Raw genomic sequence first — 21,463 nt, 5'->3', positions numbered from 1 at the left:
GAGAAACCACAAAAGCAACTACCACAGACTTCATTTCACCAACAAGAACAGATCGGTGGCATGGAGACACATATTTGGTCCTTATGTGGTGAAGCTGGTCCAAGCTCAGGAGCTAAGAAACCCAAGCCCATTCAGCTACATTATTCTGCTAACTGGGGAAGGGGGAGAGACGCCGAGAGAATGACAGCAGATGGTTAAAAGAGTAAGTATGTCAAGGTCTCAAGAAGCCTTGGCTTTCTATAGATCCTTACGCTTCACTTTGATGAAGCTCAGTAGCATCGAATTCACTGGAGATTTTCATCACTGCATTTCCCCCCTCCAATTACACCTCAGATCCCCTGCTCTTCTTAACTTTCATGCCCAACGTGACTCCCTGCTCAGCACAACCTTGTCCGACCTGTGCAGCTTGCAGAGTCTATTCCTCAGGCTGAGGATAAGCAGCAAATGCACTGAGCTACTGGTGGGAGACATCAGGGTGGTCATCCAGACTGCAGCAGCTACAGGGTTGTGACAGGAAAGAGAAAGGGGATGGTGGCCAGCTTGTAATAGCACAAACCACCCCGCAGAGGGTTGCATTTCACTGACCTGTTGAATACTTCCGCGTCCTCTCAGAGTCCTTGTACAGGGATCCCATGATATCACCCATGGATCTGGAGATCCTCATTTCGTGCTGTTTACTGTTGTTTGGCTGGAGGAGCTGGTAAGCAGACAAAGGGAATGATCAGACTCTGCCAGAGCCCTTGCAGACGCACCATGTGAAACCCTGTATTTGTCTCCCCATGACCATATTACCCAAGAACAAAAAAAAAAAAAAAAAAAAAAAAACCCAACCACATGCACGTAATCTAGAGTGATCCAAAAATCATTCACAAACAATTGATATCTGTTATTAAAATACTGTAATAAGATAGGATTGAGCTCCAGTTGATAATGATAAATACAGATATTTGATATAAAAGACCATTCCCACACTGGCATTATGTCCAGATAGATACAGAGATTGATCCCTGCCCTGAAACCCTGTTTGCAGTCCCAAAATCAGAGCCTCTCCTCCACGCTCCCTAGACTTCAGTGGTAGCCTAGGCACTGCAGAGGTTTCTCTGTAACAGGGCAGAGGAACAGAGTGGAGGATCAGGCTCTGCTAGGGAAGACAGATAAGGGAGAAAGCAAGGAAATGACAATCCAGCTGGTAAGTTAAATGGTAGTGGCCAAGTCTTACTAAGTTAACACGCTACAATGTACTGTGATTTTGTGATAATTCGATGTATGACCTTGGAACCCTATGTTCTTGCATGGTTACATGCTTCAGGAAGAGCTGGACCTACTTTCAAAGCTATGCATGAATCTACCTGGCTGCCCTGCTCTTAGTAGCTGACTTGCAATACTGCAGTGTTCCTGCAGTTGCTATGGTAGATCGCCCCATTTCTGCCCAGGATTTAGGAAACTCCAGCTGATGGTTCAGTTTTCCCCTGGGAATCTGGTCCCTCCACCTTTTGAGAGCCTCTCAAAAGGAGCAAAGTTCCAGGAGCTGTGAGCACCAGTGGTAGCATGAGGACAAGCACTATGAGTTTCAAGACTTCCAGTCTCGCCGGTACTTCTAGGAAATATAAGGAAGCAACGGAGTTGCAACATCTGTAAATCCCTTGCTTTACAGCCTGTGCTAAGGGCAGCACGACATGTGCTTTGGCAAGACACTCTGTGCAGGCGAGGTCAAGCTAACAGGCTTAACTGCAAAACCACTGAGCTCAGGAAAAACAAATAAATAAATAATGGGAAAAAAGACAGTCCTGCATGAGACTGAAGGGTTCTCCAGTTTGCTCTCCCTGGCCTTTAGTACTGCAGCACCACATGGAGGGAACGGTGCTCACACTGCTACCCAGCATGGCAAGGGCCAGGGCATCACCCTGTATGTGGAGGAGAGGCTACAGAGGAATGGTGACAGCATCCCTAAGCAGAAAGCACAAGGGGTTCCCTTGGGGTTTAACCTTGTTTGAGGATCAGTACAGTATTTAACCTTTCACAGGTTGCAGGAGGAGCTAGAGGGAGCTGAGCTCAGTCTCTGGGCCACCACCACAGGAGGATTTCCGAGCAGCTGAGCCAGAGCAGGGCTGACCCCCCTCTTGACCAGCTTGCCTTCTGCTCTGCACCATCAGGAGATTCATTTGCACTCCCCAACACAATAACAAGGCATCTCGCTCTGGACACAAAAGAGCAGAGAAGGTGAAGGGCTCACATTCGCTTTCTTTGGAGCGCTCACGAGGATCCGCAGGCTCTTCAGGGAAGGGCTCAGCTCCAACTGTTCCATCGCTTTGTCCAAATCTTCCTGGGATTTCAGTGGGATCAGGAGCTGGAAGGGATTGAACAAACACCGGAGCATGGCAGTGTCGCACTTTTGGGTAAACAGAGGAAGCCAGATCCTTGCAGTGAGCAGCCTGGGAATCGGGGGGTGAGGGAGGAACCCAAGAAAGCAGATGGAAAACAGAGCCCCCATGCCCTCAGCTTGCCAAGCTCTAACGTTTTCTTACAAGTTCTCATCTACCACGGAACAGACGCAAAAAATCACAACAAAAAACATCTGCAAGGAGAGAGCTTAAAGGTCACCAATTCAGCTAGCAGGAAGAGGAGAGGGCTGAGACGAAACCTTAGGCTTGCTGCCTGCTCTTCTGGGGCTGCTCTGATCTCGGAGTTTGTAGGCAAGACCTGCTGCTACCCAGCCCCAAAACAGCCCCACACATTCTTCCTGGGTTTCTTCCTGGGAAGATGGTCATGCAATGGTGCTCCAAGAAAGCATAAAGCTGCACCCAAGGATTTACTGTGGCAGATCCTCAGTGGCCTTCCCTACTGCTGCAACCTGTGTTCCTGCGCAGTGACACAGTCTCCCTAGTGTTTGGGCATCAGGAGAAATCAGGGAACATCTCACAAGCAAGAGTCTCTTCCCTTTTGATGTGAAAGGCATGCATTGCTCTCCCTCCAAGAACCACTTCTTTGACTCCCAGCAGGACAAATTCAGCTTCTGCTCTTTATAAGGTAAATAGAACAGGGAACTACACAGTGCCGTGTCTATCAGGCAGCTAAAGTCCTGATGTTTTCCTGGTAAATGGCAGACTATTGCCCTCGTATCTCCAGAGGGAATTTGAACCTCCTGACATTGCTGTGTGGTGTACCATGTCCTGCAGACAGCCTTCAAAGCTTCCAATGCCCAACACAGCTGCACTTCAGAGGGGCTCTGTGGCCTTCTGCTGCCGTGGGCTAAGATTAAAAACACAACTTTTTGCCCCTCATCTAGGGACATTCTGCCTAATCTCACAAAAACCAGTCCTCAGCCTCTGTAGGTTGCCTCGGGCATTGGCACTGAATCCAGCCAACACAGCACATGTTATACTTACGCCTCTGCCAAAGTACACAGCAGTTCCACCTACCGAAGGGACTGAGTAGCCACAGCTCCCAGTAGGCTCTCACTGGTCTTACTGGGAGCCACAGCTGCCCAGCACTTCTGAAAGGCAGCTCAGCCCTCTGGCTCATCAGGGTTCATGCCACCAGCCACAGCAAACGCACCTCAGATCAACCGCTCCAGAAGATGACACTCAAAAGCCACCTGTGTCTACCTTTTTGATCCCAGGGTGTTGCCAAGGGTTTGGCTGTTGTCCCGTACATAAATACACCTCAGACTGTGTGCACTGAGGCTAGGATTTTGGGGATGACCAGGTCAAGGGAAGGCTGTGGGCCCTGGCCAACAGAGATGAGGTTTCACCTTGGGAAACTGCTACAGCCACCTCCTCCACCCAAGGACCACAGCCTGAGCCTGCCAAGCTCCGTCTTAGATGTCCGTGTGCTGCTGTTTCTACAGTGTGAGCACTGCAAGGTTTGGGTTGTGTTTCTTCCCTCCTGTGTGATAGGAAGGTTATCTTTCATCCCCATTTTGCAGGCAGGGAACAGAGCCATATGCAGGCTACCTGTTTCATATGATAAGCATCAAGCTTACCCAAGAAAGCCAGGCTCCTGCAGCTGTGGATAGCAGGTGGTCCTGAGTTTATACCTACCTTAGGCACCCAGCTTCGAGATACTAAAAGCCAGGTCTGCAAAGGGGCACTGCAATAGCTAAGTTTAATGCAACCTGCTATTCTGTAGAGTTTACAGTCCCAAATTAGATACCCAGGACATCTATAGCTTGCATGGGAGAGTTAGATATCCAGAAATGGGATTAGCAGGTGAGAAAAGGAAACTGCCAGGTGTAATTGCTGGAAGCAGTGGTAATTGCTGAGGAAAGAACGCCAGTTCTCAGAAGATATTTAAGAATGAACTCCAGGTTGAGCTAGGAATGTTCTTCTGGTCTAAGGTATGGAAACGTGGTTGAGAAATTTCTACAAGAAGACAGAAAAAGAGACCCTAGAGCAAAGCATTTAGCACATTCACCCAGGAAGAGGGATAATCAGGCTGTGTACCCTTTGTCTGAAAACTATTTAGTTATTTGTATGTCGGAAAAAGATTCCAGGACGAACTCTTGAGAAGGCCTTGCCCCAGGACATCCTACAGGCTGTACGGACTTGAGTTCTCAACCAAACCAGATGGAGAAGAGTTCAGGAAGATGTCCCTTACCTCCCAAGCAAGGGACCTAACCAGCTGGGGTTTTTACAGAGAACACTAACACCAGTCTTGTCTGGGCTGGGCCTCACAAGCAATGCTGGAAACAGATTCCCAGACTGGGATAGGGCTTGGACATGAATGAAAGGAAAGTACTCACCAGGTAGATAGCAACTATTCAGGGCTTTCAGTAGGTCAATGGAGTAATGGTTAGACCACGGTTCATGGTTAAACTTTGGGATCTGAATGAATCACCTGCGGTCGCAGCAGATACCAGACAAAGATGGTATTGAATAAGTCTCCCAAATGCTGCGCAGCTGTCCTCTCAGTCTGCTTCCTTAAGCAGCAGAGCTTAAGGGATATTCTCTTGGTGCACCGCTTAATCCTCTTGAAGTTCACAAGGGCTCCACAGGTGCATCAAGCAGAAAAGCCTTCTCTCCTACACTCACCCAAACAGAAATGAGAATGGTGGAGAGCTGCTCCACCTCATTTCACCACCAAGCAGAATTTGACTCTGAACTGTAAGCATAATCTCACTGCTCACGCATCCTTTTACTGAGCTCCTCACAAGTGTTCAGGGCTGCAATCCCTCAGCTGCTGCTTTGAACAGAATGTTCTGCAGGTCACTCCATCTCACTCCAATATCACAACATTAACACATTTGCATGCCTGCTTCAGAGGAGCCAAAAACATCAGGCAGAACTTGCCCTCCTGTAAAAAGGACTGGAGCCAGTATTTAGCTTGGCTTTACCTATTGCCCACATCTGGCAAGTAAATTTTGCTCCATTTGGCTTCCAGACTGTGGCACATATGGATATCAGGAACAGATATCTACTAGGCACAAAACTAAATATAGACTCATGCAGAACCACAGAAATAATTGCCAGGGTGCATTTCCAGTAACTGGGTTTATTCTGTCTACAGAGTGAGCAGCCATGACGAACAGCAAAGTTTACCCACACAGAAGTTTCACTAAATAGAGCTTATTAGATTTTCTTCTTGCTTTTAAATAATATACTCCCCTGGAGCCTAATGTTTTAGTATGGGACTTGGTACTCAATCCACTGCAGTCTAAGAAAATGAGTGCAAAGGGTGAGTTTTCACTGACTACAACAGTCTTGCTAGACCTCACTCTGTAAGACACTGCAGAAAGCCAAAGAATAGTAGGAAACAGGGTTGGGGAAAAATCTGAGAGGTCAATTAGTTCATCTTCCTGCCCAATGCCGGACCAACTGGCATCAACAATTCTTGACAAATGTTTGTTAAATATGTTTTTAAACACCCCTCCTCCCCCGCGGTAATGGAGCTTCTACTACTTCCCTAGGCTTTAACTCTCCTTAACCTTCCAAAATGACGGTGAGGGACAGCCTCAAAGGAGACAAGCAAGGGGAGGTCAGGAGGGAACTGGTGGCACGCCAAGGTTCAGTGTTCTGCCCAAGGTCATGAGTTGGTAATGGAGATGGGACAAATGACAAGGTAACACTTAATCACACCTGGAGCAGCTGTTGAGCAGTGTATACAGATCAAATTCAGACAGAGTATTTGCTGTAGAAGCCAGTCTTTCAATCCATAACACAGGCAACTGTCTAACAAACACCACGCTGTGCTGTCCATGGCCAGGCCAGATTTTGCTGTCCCGCTCATCAGAAAGATGAGCCCAGCCTAGTACTAACGTGCAGACATGCCCCATGCGGTACACCCACAGCCAGGCCCCACTCTTATCTGTACCAGCCCAAGCCCGCTGATTCCATGGTCCCACCAGGATGTGATTCATGCATGCCCCTGCTCCACCCAACTGGCACGCTCATCTCGCTGCTCTTGGCTTCAGGACTCCTGCTTCACCGGGACAGGGACTGCCATTTAGTGAGCTTTTGTAGGGGCCTGTTGCCCTCAGTGTAATTTTGGTCTACAAGGTGTTATTGCAAGAGAAACATCTGATGGCAACACAGAATTACTGCACAGTTCCCTTTGAGCATGAAGAAAGGGTGAAACATTTAATTGTAATGAGTCTGTGGTCAGGCTACCTCTGAGACTTGCAGTCATGAGACTCAAAAACCTTACCCAGAACATGTGAGGAGCCAGATGCCAGGGTGTCACCATGTGGACATGTAGGCTATCTCCCCAAAGGTCACTTTTGTCTGTTTATGGTGTTTCCACAATAACAACCCTGAATTACTATTGCTCAGACCTCTTCCAAAGGTGTGGGTTCTTACAAGCAGAAATTTTTATGTATAGAAAAACAAAACACTGAAGGTCCTTCTCAACCCTAAGAAGTTAGGGCTACCCAAAGGCCTGCTCACAGTCCTGCTACATGCTGTGCACATGCCCAGGAAGACAGTCTCTAACATGGGATAAAATGCATTATTTAAGCTTCTGTTTGCTGTTGCTGGAAAAAATTCCTCTTCCAGTGGAAAGAAACCTGGAATGAAATGAGTCATTCCTGGAGAATTCAATGGCAGGCTATTCCCAGGAGGGCTGTCAGAGAATGCCCAAGATTAGAAAGCTGACCATATTCAAAGGCAAAACCCAGCGGACACTTTGGTATCATGAGGTACCTATTATAAAAGAATAGCAACCTTTTTGTGGATCAAATTTCCATTGAAACAGAAAGAAAAAAAAAAGAAAATAAAAGGAAAAAAAAAAGAGAGAAAGCTCTCTTCATGACCTCCCTCTCCATTCATACTTTAATGAAAGGCCGTTAGTCATTTGCAATTAATACTTGAACAAGCAAGCTGTCACGACAGATCCAAAAGAATTGGTGTTCAAAAGCATACCTATTTGTCATCTGGCCCTCTCCTCCTTCCCAAAGCCAAACCCACCTTAAGAGTCCAGCGGCTCCAGCTGCCTGCCCAGTTCATGGCAAGATGCCTCACAAGAAAACACTAAGCACACCAAAACAGATGTCAAGGATTGCCCCCTTCTAGGTTAAGGCCCTCATTAGTATCCTCCTTTCAGACACCGTGCTGGGCTCAAAGAAAAAGTTGGAAAACCACAGTGCTCTGGGTTATGAAGAAGGTTGGAGTAGAAAGGTCTTCGAGCCTTAAAATGCAAGGATCACAGAGGGAGGGTTTCTTGGCTGCCTGTACGTGGCCGCAGGACCTGCTAGAGGAACCTACAGTGATGCACATTTCACTGCAGACCTAACCACAAGAACGTGCACATGGTTCTGGAGTGAAACAAAGTCAGTGATGGATAAAAGCATGCTGCCTTAGCAGCACTGTGCCTCATGCTCTGGACTTCACCATGCTCCTGCAACTGCCCCCAAGATGGAAAGGCTTCACATCCAAACCAAACACGCAGTAGCCTACAGTCACTTCATGTGGCTCTCAGGAAAGCCATCTGGTCTCAGCTGTTCTTCTCTCTGTCCTGTGTGCACTCTCACCAGCCAGATACACTCTGAAAGTTGGTTCTATTGCCCCAGGGTGTTAATGGGAAAACATCTACCGCTGCTGATTGTGTAGCTGAACTGACAATGTCTCCATCATCTCAGGTAATTAATTCCTCCCCTCTTTGAGTTAGGGGGATTTTTTGTTCTGGGGAAAAGACAATGTTCCTGGGTCACCATTTAATAGGCCTTAATTGAAATAATTTTGAGAAGGGGAAAGCCTGGCTTGGAGTCTGAGAATCCAACTGAACTGTGTCTGGACAACAGCTCTTGTACGCTCACTAGCTGGGAACCACAAAATAAGATTATCTTTCTTCATATCCACGTACAACACTAAATTAGGGCCTTAAGAACACACCACTGCTCAATTCTGAAGTGGGGACCAGGCACCCTAAAACTCTCCCTCAGCAATAAGGAGAAGAGTACCTCATTGTTCACACAGACTAAGTCCATCGTCTGTCCAAAAGCATCCGTGACCTTCTGCACCACTTCTTTGAATCTGACTGGTCTCGGAAACTGGATAATCCTGTATACACAAACAAATACAACAATAGTCTCAATTTAGTAGAAGCATACTATAATTTGGGACTAGACTGACGATTCAGAAGCAAGGACCTGTATGCTTCTACCATGAAGCATAAAGCTTGCTCCTTGCTTTTAGACTTACAGAAATACTGCTCATCTGCTATGCCCAAGAGGGGACTTGACCTACCCTGCAAGAATATCTACCAAAAATCCTAGTGCAGCTCCTCTGCTCCTCCCCCTACTGTGAGGTACAGGTGGAAAAGAAGAAAGTCCAGCAGCCCTTCACTGGAGAAGACCCAGGATCAGGCACTGGTCAGTGATTTATCATCTCCATTTTCAGCAAGTGGCTCTGAATAGGGAGGAGGGATGGAAGAGAGAATAATGCAGTTTGGCATCCTGTAACTCTCCTGTACCATCACATGCAGCAGCTCTATAGGTACATATCAGCAGGTACAGTCTAGCCCTATGGTGACATTAAATTTTCTTTAACTTTAACATGTAACTTGGACAATCAGCCTGTGAGTTTCCAGCCCTGTGTCCTGCCCTGCCACAGACACTGAGCACCAAGCAGAGGTGATTCCATGAAAATGTCAAGCCGGGAAGGGCGGGCAAGCTTTAACTCCCAGCTCTATTTTTATGGGACCCATGCCCAAAATCTGGTTATCTTAAGTGTCATAGGCTGCTAATCAAAGGACACATTTCTGTAGAGCTGCAGCTCAGCTGTGGTTCAGCAGGACTCAAGAATTAAAAAGAGAAAAAGATCCAAGCATGCACCCTATGTCCCTGGTAAGAGGCATTTAATGACTTCCAGCTTGGAACCACTTTGCCTGTGTGCAGATCCCGGGAGGTACTTGTGGCAAACGGGATGACGAGGCAAGGCTCTTGCATATAAAATTGTAGTTGATTTTAGGGGAACGAATTCTGCTGTGAGCTCATCTGCAGCTGGCTGAAGTCAGTAGGATGATGTTGGGTAAAAAGGGTAATTTGTCCCTGTACATGTGGGGGACTGGGTTGGGTACATACCTTTTCTCTCCTTCATATTCAAACTTGATCCTGACATTTCGCTGCTGAAAGAAAAAGCAGAAAAAGGTTAGGTCCCAAACCGCATCCCAGATTGACACGCAGGTCCAAAGCTGACAGCAGTTCTCAGGGAGACTCCCCTAACTCCAGCGGGCGCCTGGTCTATTTAGGGCCAAGCTGCCTGCTGGACTCACGGACTTTGGGGAAACTCCACATTGCTGATAAATGTGCTTGTCAAAAAATAAGGTCTTCTGTAATCAAGAGGACACTCACTCATCTGTATAATTGTTAGTTTTAATAAAGTGCATTAATAAAAGTGGAAAATTTTGAATGCTCCGAACTCAGTTGGGAACAAGCCACTATTATCAAAGAGGCAAACATGTTAAGTGTCTGATGTCTGTCCATCTTCAGCGCTTCCCATCGTTTTACCCCAGTACCTTTCTGTTGGAAACCCAAAAAGCAAAGCTCAGAGGATGTTTAATAGAACACAGGAATATTTGGGGCAAAGAAATAGGAATTAAAAGCAAGCATCCTATAATGGAAGTGGAGAGACAGTCTTGGATTTTAAAAGCCAACAGTGCTGGGGTGGTGGGGGGATGGCTGTTATTTTGTTAGGACCTACAAAATGCAAAATATATCAGGCATCACTACACTATACAGAGTAAATGCCCACCCTGAACTGACCCGTTGCTCACCTCAAGAGAAATCATTAAATTTGTCCAAAGAAGAGCCAGTGGAGTCATGGGCAGACTGAGCACACAACTGTGCAGGGACTAGTGAAAGCCAGTTCTCCCATCCTCTATTTGTACATATTTAGCAGTGATCGAGACCACAGGGAGCCTTTTCATTCATTCAGCTTCTCAGACCGAGCCTGAGCCAAGCATCCCTCTAGCATCCCTTGGCTCATTCCAGGACTTTCCGATGGTCTCCAAGGCAGATCAAAACCCTCTTTACTTCCCAGACCAGGTTTAGTCACCCCAGTTAACCAGGGCTCTGCCCCCACTAGTGCACACAAGTCTCCTCAAATAGTGGTTTTCTCCCCATGGAGAAAAAAGAGCTCTCCCCCTCCCTCCAAGGTGCAACACCAGGGAGGGCTCGGTCCCATGCTGCCTGCATCTCACAGGGATAACCCCCGAATGGGTGGGTGACAGCCCTTCCTGAGCAAGGGCCTTATCTCTAACCCTGGATTGCCAGCGCGTGAAGGCACACTTTCCATCCTCTCAGAGGGAAAGCAGAGCCACAGTGAAACAGCTTTGTCTCTAATGAGGAAAATAAGCTGGACGGGCGTCCTTAGGTTTATTTTTAAACTGACAGCTCCTCGAGTTCTGCAAACACCCATCGAAGATCAGGAAGTCAAGGCTGGAGGTGATTTGGTTGAAAAGCTTAAAAAGCCACAGCAGATTCAGGGTAAACATGTTGGATCATCTGAAACGCATCCTTTTTATCTCTGCTCGTGGCATTTTCTGTGTTTCCAGAAAGGCTAGGAAATACCAGGGCCAGGACAGTCACCAAATGGGGCACTCCAGCAGTGTTACAGGTCTGTGCTAAACAGACACTTACATCACCTCGGTGTCTGCAGCCAGTTCTCCAGACCCACAATGTTTGGACAAACTCCAGGTTCACTTCTAGAACCAGGCCCAACCCATAAAAATACCAAACTAACTCTAAAACAGCCCAAAATTCAAAAGGAGAAGAGATGACCATAACTAACGTAGTGTTGAAGGTCCAAATCATTCTAGAGAGACAGGCAAATATGGGTGGGATTGCCACCTTGGATTATCTCTGTTGGAAAAGAAAAAAGATATGGGCTCTTTTATGCTAATTTTTATTTGCATGCACCTCTCTGAACAGGGTCTGGCTGGTTCATCCCTCCTGGATGCGGACGTGTAAATCAGGAGGTGTGGGTTCACTGTATGTAGCTCTGCAAAGCCCTTCTCTAAAGTGCGAGAAGAAAATCAGGGCAAGGAACTTTCAAGGTTTCTCCTTACAAAGGAGCAGGACGTGTAAGGGGAAAAGCTCACGCAGCTCTGGCCTTGCTGCAGGAAACCTTTCAAAACACGGGTTTCACTTTCAGCACAGACCCGAACGCTGCACCAAGCTGGGACATACCATGCACTGCCTGTTTATGCTGAGCAACACAAATTTCGCAGACAAATAAGTTTTGAAAAACAGCTTGTGTCTGGAAAATGTCAAAACACTCGTATAAAGCTCCAGAGAGAGAAGAAAAGGGAAAAAAAAGAGCCACGACCCTGCTGCATCCTTTTCTTCTACATCAACAACAGGGCTGATGTGCTGTGGCCCAAAGCCAACAGAAGCCAGCTGCCCCAGACTGCTCCACTCTGCTTCTGAGCAGAGCAACAAACACACTGGCTGCAATAGGGGAATGACAACCCACTTCATTTGTTAATTAGATTATTATTTATTCTTTTTGCTGATATAAAACCCACTAACCTCTTGTCTCCCTCAAAGAAATCAAGACCATAAACTTGTAAGCATTTGCGAGAGAGAAATATATATATATACACATAGTCTGAGAAATTGGTTACAGTTTTATTTTGCAATCTTCCCTTGGCTTGCTCATGTTTTTGACCCACAGCTAAAGACAAATTCATCACTGCTAGCAGCAACAAATACTTTTTCCCTTTTTAAAAAAAAAAAAATAGTGGGCAGTGCCCAAAGCACTAGGAAGTCCCAAGGGGATGCAAAGCACTTCCTAAATGCCAGAGCAGGCTGTGATTTTTTACACCCATGGAAATCTGGTTCAGAGCAACTGGTTTGAGATTACACAAGGAGTCTGGGGCACTGCCAAGTGCTGGAGCAAAATCTCACATGAGTCTGCACCCAGCATCTCAAACGCACGATCGAGGGGAAGGCAGGATCAGCATCTTCTCCGTAAGGACCTCAACATAACGTGCAAATGCTTGAGGGCAGGTTGTGGAAGAGGGGCAGGTGGTGGAGGCTGCCGGGTCCTACTCACTTTTGCAATTTTGTGAGGAATGAAGACAACAGTGACTCCTCCTTGCAGAATCCAAGTCGTGCTATTTACTCTCCCTGCCATCAGATGTCAAATGAGGTCAATGGCAGCCTTGTTCTCCCCGCAATCAAGAGGTCATTAGTTGGTGTAGGAGAACAAGCTGAGATGTCCAAGAAGGGTGTGTGTTAAATACGGTGGAGGAGAGGGGTAAGGCCATGCCGCAAGGCACCAGCCTTAAACACTGAGCTCTGGCAGAGGATTTCATTGATGGTTTCATGGAGCGCTTTAAAAGCTGAGGCAGGTAATGGAGCAAGCAGGGGAAACTGAGGCACAAAGTGCTTTGCCTCAGGGTGTGAAGAAAAAGCCCATCCTGGGGAAGAGAAATCTCCGGGGAGACCTTATTGCAGCCTTTCAATATATAAAAGGGACCTTATAAGATGGAGAGAGACTTTTTACCAGGTCCTGTAGTGACAGGACAAGGGGCAACAGTTTTAAACTGAAAGAGGGTAGATTTAGATTGGATATAAGGAAGAAATTTTTTATTATGAGAGTGGTGAGACAGTGGAACAGGTTGCCCAGAGAAGCTGTGGGTGCTTCATCACTGGAAGTGTTCAAGGGCAGGTTGGACAGGGCCTTGAGCATCCTGGTCTAGTGGAAGGTGTCCCTGCCCATGGCAGCAGGTTGGAGTAGAAGGTCTTTAAAGGTCCTTTCCAACCCAAACCAGTCTGTGATTTTGTGATTCATTCTATGAAGCAGCAGAGTGGCAGAGCCAGGCACAAAATTTAGATGTTTGATCTCCTAGGTTGTATGCACTGAGCAACCTTGCCCTCTCCACATGCGTTTCCATACGACATGGGGCACGGAGGAGCCCGCGTCTCAGCTGGCGCCTGTAAGGCCCTGCTGCGACACAAACAAAATAAGTGACAACCCTGACAGGAAATACCACAGTAATTCCCTTCGTTTCTGGAATAATTTCTTCTCCGAGATACTCGTACCGGCATTTCCTCCAGCCCTGCTAACAAATGGTATTTTACTCTTTCTTGCCATCTGCCTCGGAAAGGAAAAAGCAAAGCCACCGCAGTGGCCACAAACCCATCACCATCTTTCCAGGCTTTCCTTGTGGTATTTTTAGCTCCTTCCTCAAAACTTCTAATTTCACGAAGAGAAAAGACCACAACTGCCGAGCTTTGCTGACGGGAATCGGGGGGGGAAAGGGGGCAACCGCTTCTGCCTGCGAGGCACTCGGCTGGGGACCATGCACCCCGGCGGGCTCGGCCAAGCTCAGCCCCCAGAGCTCGACCCAGCAGCCCTGCACGCTGGTTTAGATTAAGGAAAACATTGGAAAAAAATTGAAAAAGTGTTTCCAAACGAGGTGAATCATGATCTTATACAGAGATCCCTGAAGAGCTGACTGCTGTTTGTAATAAAAGCACGCATGGAGAGCAGGAAAACATGCTGTTAGGCCTAAAATGGAAGTAGCTTCGGAGGAACAGGAGGTGCTGAGCACCCTCAGCTGCTGAACACCCAAAGAGTCGATCAGAGAGGGGGTATGAGTCCAAGCTGAGCAATACCATGCCCATGGAGAAGGGCAACTGATGGGGCAGGGACACCCTCGCTACATCGCCTCGATGCCACCGACTGCAGGCAGGGACCCAGCGGAGAAGACAGCCCCGCACCTCCACCTCTGCCCCTGCACTAGTGTGGCACCGAGAGCTGAAGCACCTAAAACTACCACGCTGTAAAATCCCAGATGACTGCCAAGTTCAAAGACTCCCCCCATCATGCCCTCTCCTCCTCCCAAATTCAGCCACCGTCAGAAACAGCGTTCTGGTCGGACTCCACCTCTGTGGATTGCTTTTAAAGCTGCTCGTCAAACCTAACCAGAGAACAGCTTTGCCCATGCTGAGACACCACAGGGACAGAGCCTTTGGATCACTCCTTCCATCCAAATCCATGGTTGCCTCACAAACCACCTGGGACAAAGCCTCTGACTCCAGCATTAACCTTTCTGAGGTCAAGAAAGGCAGGAAAAAAAATCATCACAAGGGGCCTCCCCTTCCCTTCCGTGCTGCACCAAGGGGGGCTCATTCCAGCTTTGCTCTTACCCACCCACAAGACCTTGGGCACTTACTTTGCCTCAGTTTCCCCCCTGGGCAAAACAGGGGCAATGAAGGAGACCCACTTCTGCATGCTGCAGAGTAAGCAGAGGGATTATATTCACTTCTCTCATTTTCTACTTGTTGGATTAGGAAACAATGAGAAAACCCCACTGAGCGGTGCGGCGTTCAAGCATTAGTGCTCTCCTAATGTACATTTTACTCCTTTGTACAAATTACTCCTTTGTACAAAGCCACAAAGCGGTGGGATTTCTCCTCAACTTCTGGCTTTGGCCAAGAGAAACTGGCACCACAGGGCCAGGCGGAGGGGACTTCTGCACCTCCCTGACGTGCACGTTGTTTGCATTAGTCCTGTGCTCGCCCCTGCTTTTAGCAACGGGATGTTCGTTACAAGCCAGACATCTGGACCACGTCCCTAAACCGCAATAGGAGATGACTAATCCTCGTCATTAGGAATTATCTGCACAGAACCCCCACGCGCTTTGGGTTATTCAGCAATCAGACAGAAAAGGGTTTGTCTGGGATTGCCCCCTTCTCCTCTCGGGGGGTGGAAGCTACAAGATATCCTGGTCCTCCTGGATCCTTACAGTTCTTTTCCTCCAAAAAAGCAAGCCCAGAATGTGAGCAGCTCAGGGGCCACTGGAAAGATGATGTCTAGAGGGTTCATTGCTCCCTGATATAGATATTTTCGGTTTATACATCAGAAGAAATCACAGGCTTCAAAATGTTTATCCAAAACCACCTACCTGGCAGGGAATAGCTTTTTTTCCAGCTGGATTTCTCCTTGGTATTACCCTCTTAGCACCCAAGTCAGCTCCACACACAGACAAGGGAAAGCCTCTTCCCCAAATTCTTGGGACTCCACTGCCTTTGTCATCTCCAGCCAAGCCTTTCCCAACCGGTGCTGCTGCCCTCTTGGTCCCTTGCTTCTGCCCCCCAGGTGGGGCAATCCCTGCAGACCTCCTCATAGAGTCTCCCATCTTCAAGGTGGTATTTACGGACCCTCATCATATTCCCCAACGGTAAAACAGATGTGATAAAGCCAAACTCCTTTTAGGCTGCTTGAAGACCTATAAACAGAGACCCCTAGAACATGAGCTGCATTTTTTTCCAGTTATGAGCAAGCCTTGTCCTGCATCCAACTTGCCAAAGAAAAGAGAGTCCGGGGGTAATTTACTAAAAGCACAACTTTTAGGTCAGTCTGACATTTGTTGTGCATGGGAAAACGTTCCTCGGAAGTATTGGACTTTACTGCTGTGAAAGAACTTGCAATCAAAATTAACGTGGCGGAGGAATTGCTAGCTGTCATCAGCTGTGATAGAGGCCCACACCAATGCCTTGTCATTAGACCGAAGCGCAGCACTGACAACCAACTTCATACTGCGAGTTGCCAAGCGCTATTTATGCAAATAAATGACTGTGCACATAAATAGATGTAAAATAAATGTTAATATAATTGCTCCTTTCTTCTCCATGCTTTTGTTTGGGATTTCTAATTCTTTGTGGTTTCCCTTCTTATCCCACTCATCTTTTTCCTTAGTGATTACAATACAGATCTTTTTTCTGCCTTTTCCTCCTTCCCCTCTTCAGAGTCACTGCTATAAACAGACTCCTTTGTCCAGGAGACTGCCTGAAAGGACTCCTTCCAGCCATGCCAGAGGATGCATGAGGAATAATGGAGCGATAAAAGGAATGGAGGAATAATAGTGCACAGGATGCACTAGGAATAACGTCAGGATGATCCCTCTGTTCCCAAAGAACAGTTCTGTTTTAAAGATTGTAACTTACACACGGAAGGAATAGGGTGTCCATCTCTATCCCACTACCCTGTTTTCTCACAAGGCAGAAAGGCAGAGTAACGTCGTGACTGACACACCTGACCAGGACTTGGGAGATTCAAGCTCAGCCATCACATCTGCTGCCAGCTGCCTGGGCAATCTAAGGGAGGAAGCTCATCTGCACCGTGCATCAAGTATCGCTGTTCTCATTTCCAGCTGGTTCTACCATGAGGCATTAGACATCCAGAAACTCAGCCTTAGTCCTAAACTCATTTGTAAGGAAAGCAAGCTAAAAAAAGAAAGATTTTCACGCAATTTGCCAAAGGATGTTCATTTCATAAGATGATCTGAAGCAAAACTGGCGATATTTTTGGGAAGAAATACTGTGCAGCACACACCACCACAGACGATTTTCTTGTGTGGCCCAAGCCCACCAGGAATACTATCTGGCAGGCTCCAAATTTCAACTTCTGTCAAGAGAGCACTAAGGAACCCCTCCAGGAGACAGGGATGAGATAGCACTTTGGTTGTGTTTCTCTGTGGACCAAAAAACTGCTGCAAGCCACAAAGGGACAGGCTAGTTAGTCAACACATTCTTGCTTTTCAGTGGAAATGTGGAACACTGACTAAAGGATTCCCATGCCTCAGAAGAGCATTTTTCTACAGAAAAAAAATATTTTTTTTTAATCTAATAACTGAACGTCCAGACCCAAGTATTTCAATGTGAGCATGTTGCTGCAGGGCCTCATAAGAGACACCTACAGTGAGATTCCCAAGAGGAAAAGTTAGCATCTAAATGCCCCATGCCTCACTCTCCCTCTCCAAGAAGGGAGACTGTGCAGTGCATCTGTCAGCCCAACCAGCCAACCTGATCACAGAAAAAAAAAAATCAAAAAGAAAGAAAAAAAGAAAAGAGAACACCAAGTACCAAAGGAACAACAAATCACAGGCATGACAACAGCATTTCCAAAGGAATCTTTCCCCCACATCAATTTCTGTGCTAAAAAACAAGGGAAAAAAAACCCTAAAAGTGACCCAAACAAGTCGATTAAAAGTTTCTGAGCTGCAAACATGAACTAAATCCCCGCTAATTCCACCTACTTTGGCCACTCCCCACCTCGCAGACTAGACTCCCATTGCCCCACGAGCCAGACTTGTTCCAGCTAGTCCAATTTAGTGAAGCAACAATTCAACATACTCCAACGCCCTTTCATCTCATGGGGCCTGTTGGTCTGAATTCTCAACCCCGGATGCGCGAGGAGAGCGGGATGCTGACTATTTGCATCTCCTCCATCAGAGAGCTCTGAGTAACAATGAGCACGCAGCTACGGCTGGTCCGCTTACGGATAAAAAGAAAAATCATAAAAGAGGCAATGCTTTTCCAAGCATCAGTGTTGTAATTGGGAAGGAAAGTTTGATTGCTAATATGATAAAATGAAACGCAAGTGGCAGCCAACAATTCTAAAGCTGCTATCAGAACACAACATAACTCTATTGGTGATTTATAAATGAAGATACAGACTGGATGGGCTGTGGATACGAATTTGATTGCAAGATGTCAACCTTATGAAACTTTTGTAGATAAGAATTCAGCCACTGAAACCTATTATTTTCCTTATTTTCGACTAATTATCTGGTTAACTGTGCATCTGCAGCACTTATAGCCACAGTTTTCAGAAGCGACAGCAGGGATTTTTCCCCCATTGTGAGAAAACAAATATGTTATTTAAGAGAAGTCTAAAACTCTTTGCTATCCTGAAAGCAACCCGAGATGGCTTGGTATGGTCCCCACCCATCAACTTGCAGAAAATGCTACCCTCGGAGCCATCCAAAGCTGCGCTGGATTGTCTGCTTTGCCTGCAGCTGCAGAGAGCAAGCTCTGAATTTCTCTGGTCAGTTTTGTAAACATCTTGGACTTATTTCAGCATGAGCTGAACACAAATCCAGTGATTCAACTTGGACAGCTGCTACCGCCAGGACACACTTTAAAACAGACATGCTACGTGCGCACTTTTCTCCTCTGCATACAGAGTTCTTTGTTAGTAGCACAAGTGCCATTAAAATATGCATAACGACAGAAAATGACAATTTGTTTTCTTCCTTGCTAGGCATTCAGCAATTGCAAAGTTGATTGCAAGCTTATTCTAAGCCATAGCACTGGAAGTGGAATTCCAAGTGGACTTGCTCGCATGCTTCTCCAGCAGCTTCCCGGCCTCCTTAATTATTTTTCCCCTTCTTTTTTCCTTGCTATTTTGACAACTGAATTCTTTCTTCACAACTTTCACGTTCGCATAATATTTGTTCCATACGCAAACAGGCTATTAAATCCACTTTAGCTATTATATCAATGTCAGCGAATAATTTCTGACATTGCTCAAGGGACTACATTTTTGCTCACCAAATCAACTCTGAGTGTGCAACAGGGCCAAAATGTTTGGTTTTAGGAGCATAAAGATAAACACCAGTAATTAATATTTAAACACTTTATATAAGAATGACATTATTCCTCCCAGAAGAGCCTGGGTGTCTACAGCTCAAAGTTGGCAGTCTGTCTTTCAAATATCTGAAGTACAATGTGCACATGATAAATATTGTATTTCATCAACGCTGTCAACAGAAAACATTTGACTAATCCAAATCTTAAAGCTGCATAGCCCGTAACAAGTTCTACTACTTTCAGTGCTAAGCAAGAGAAAGTATGCCTTGGGGTGAGATTTGAGATTTAAAACCAGTTTTAGGCTCTGTTGCCATATTTGTGAATGATTTGGGGTATCACCCTTCTTCCTCTGCTCCTCCATTGCTCCTCTGTGATGCAGGGATGCCTGTAGCTTCTTTGCAGCTCTTCAAAAAGAAGTCCTAAAGCTTACGCCTTGATAAAATTACGTTATTTCTGATGTGCTTAGCTCCTGCAGCACTTGTTAACTTCAGTTCTAACATTTCAACTGTGTTCTCCCAGCATGGAGAACCTCTTTGGTCTACTGGAGTTTGGGGTGGACTCAAGCAATGCCTTACCTGTTTGCTGGAGTGGACACTGTTTTTATTCCTGTTGTTGTCCAGCAGCCCCCCACATTTGCCCAACGCTGCCAAATCCTTCATAATAGAGTTCAGAGCTTCTTCTTCATCTGCAAAAGAAGCAGAGACAACTGAAGTGTGGAAGTCAACCTCGCCCCTGGAAACGCAGTCAAAATACAGCATTGCAAATGCAATCTTTCAACCCAAATGGCTCAAAAGACACGACGTCCAGCCTTCCTATTAAGAGAGGCATTCAAAAGCTACACCACAGTCCCTCCCAGCCCATCGTGCCTTGGAAATACAGGTCTCTTCATCACAGGTCAGACAGATCCTCAGAAAAGCCAGTGGCTGAGTGTGGGTGACCACTGCTCCTCCAGCTCGTAGCCCATGTCTGCTGCCCATGGGGCCCTTTCGAGAGGGACCCATAGGCCAGATGCACTGTCCAGGGGCCTGGATCCAGTTTGTGAGGTATAAGGTGGTGCTCTATAGGACAGAAACCTTTCAGGACCCAGAAGGCTCATGCAGAAGGTGATGGAGTACAAAACAGTTCTTCATCTCATAGAATCATTAAGATTGGAAAAGACCTCTAAGATCACCTAGTCCAACCATCAACCCAACACCTACATGCCTACTAAACCATATCCCAAAATGCCACATCTACATGTTTTTTGAACTCCTCCAAGGATGGTGACTCCACCACCTCCACCCTCCACCCAGAGGGGCAGCCTGTTCAGTGCTTGATCTTCTCCTTTCCTCCCCCTTTATTAAAGATGCTCAAGAGCCACAACTGATTTTCAAAACTAGAGCCAGTGAGAAACCATGGGAGAGGGCAAGAAACTCATTAGCAGAGGTAACAAAACTCAACTATGCAGGACAGAAGAGAGAGACACACTGACAGCCCATATGGTATTTCTGATTTCTGCAGTAACTAGAGAACTTTGAAAGACCCATTTGATCTGAAACCAATCTCCGCCTTCTCAACACTTTTACATCGATGGTTGTGGTCTCTTAAAGCAGCTATAAACGATTACATTGCAAAATACCAACCACAAGCACTAAAAACCCCATCAAGATCTAGGGCACGGCATACTCGTTAGGAGGGTGTGAGAACCCGTTGCATGCTCCATATTCACGATACAGGCAAGACAGGCAGGTATTAGGCACGTGACGCTATTACTGTAAAAATACAAATACAGCTACTGCATTTTGTGTAAAACCAAGTGTCTCCAGTGTTAGAGCCACCCCTACACCAAGCCAGCCTGCAGATTTAACTCAAAGTCTGGAGAGGTGAAAGATGACAAAAACTATATGAAATCAGACAGGACTGGACCCAAATACTGAGGTTCTTTCCCCAGAGAGGTATGTGTCCCGGATCCTCATACTCAGATACAACATCATCTCCTCTTTTCCCACTCCTCCTGCTAGGCTGTATCAGGACTGAAGCTGTGGGGAAAAAAAAAGATGTGAGAAAAAGACTTCTCATGCATGCTGTGCACCCAGAGACATCTCATTAAAGAAATAAGGGGGAAAATGGGGGAAAATGTTTAAAATTCAGTGTCACTTTTATTTTAGAGCTCAGAAATGAGCTATAATGTATGCATCAGGCATTAGGAAAATGCCTACATTTTACTGTAGGCAATGCACATGTATATATATATTTATATTATATTTTAAATATATTTATATATCAATATTAAACATATAATAAACAAAATAATAAAATTCATCTCAAAGTACATTAAAGTGCAATTCCTCTTCTCTTCCACATTTCCCTACCCACTAAAAAGACAGGTATGTTTTTCCAGAGGGGTGTCAGGGAGCATAACCTGAAGTGCTACAAGAAACTACTCAAGAAAAAGATAACTTTCAGTTCTAGTTCAGGGGCAAAAAAAACCCAACAAAACCAAACACAACAACAAGAACAAGAATGTTCCCATAGTAGTTTGGGGTTTGGGTTGGGTTTTTTTTGTTTGGGGTTTTTTGTGTTGTTGCCTTTGGTTTTGTTTGTTTTTTTTTTTTAAAGGGACCTCTGGGGACAAGCATAGTTTTGCAGACAGATTTTGTAGTAGGA

General features: G+C 46.2%; 1 protein-coding gene across 2 annotated transcripts in view; it reads right to left on the bottom strand.

Annotated features, from left to right (window-relative positions):
- Positions 1–21,463, bottom strand: part of LOC140648569 (mitogen-activated protein kinase kinase kinase 3-like) — an 82,832-nt gene that overhangs the window by 24,389 nt on the left and 36,980 nt on the right. The window contains exons 3-7 of one of the 2 annotated variants that reach the window (XM_072854793.1): positions 19,393–19,502; positions 9,515–9,558; positions 8,393–8,492; positions 2,234–2,347; positions 586–697 (exon numbers count right to left, since the gene is read on the bottom strand). In XM_072854793.1, coding sequence (XP_072710894.1) covers positions 586–697; positions 2,234–2,347; positions 8,393–8,492; positions 9,515–9,558; positions 19,393–19,502 — 480 coding nt within the window. The remainder of the gene's footprint in view (positions 1–585; positions 698–2,233; positions 2,348–8,392; positions 8,493–9,514; positions 9,559–19,392; positions 19,503–21,463) is intronic. The other variant, XM_072854794.1, reaches the window with a different exon arrangement.

The sequence above is a fragment of the Ciconia boyciana genome, chromosome 2 (genome assembly GCF_034638445.1).
Source record: "Ciconia boyciana chromosome 2, ASM3463844v1, whole genome shotgun sequence".
In the NCBI taxonomy this organism is placed as follows: domain Eukaryota; kingdom Metazoa; phylum Chordata; class Aves; order Ciconiiformes; family Ciconiidae; genus Ciconia; species Ciconia boyciana.
This window is presented reverse-complemented; position numbering and strand designations above follow the sequence as displayed.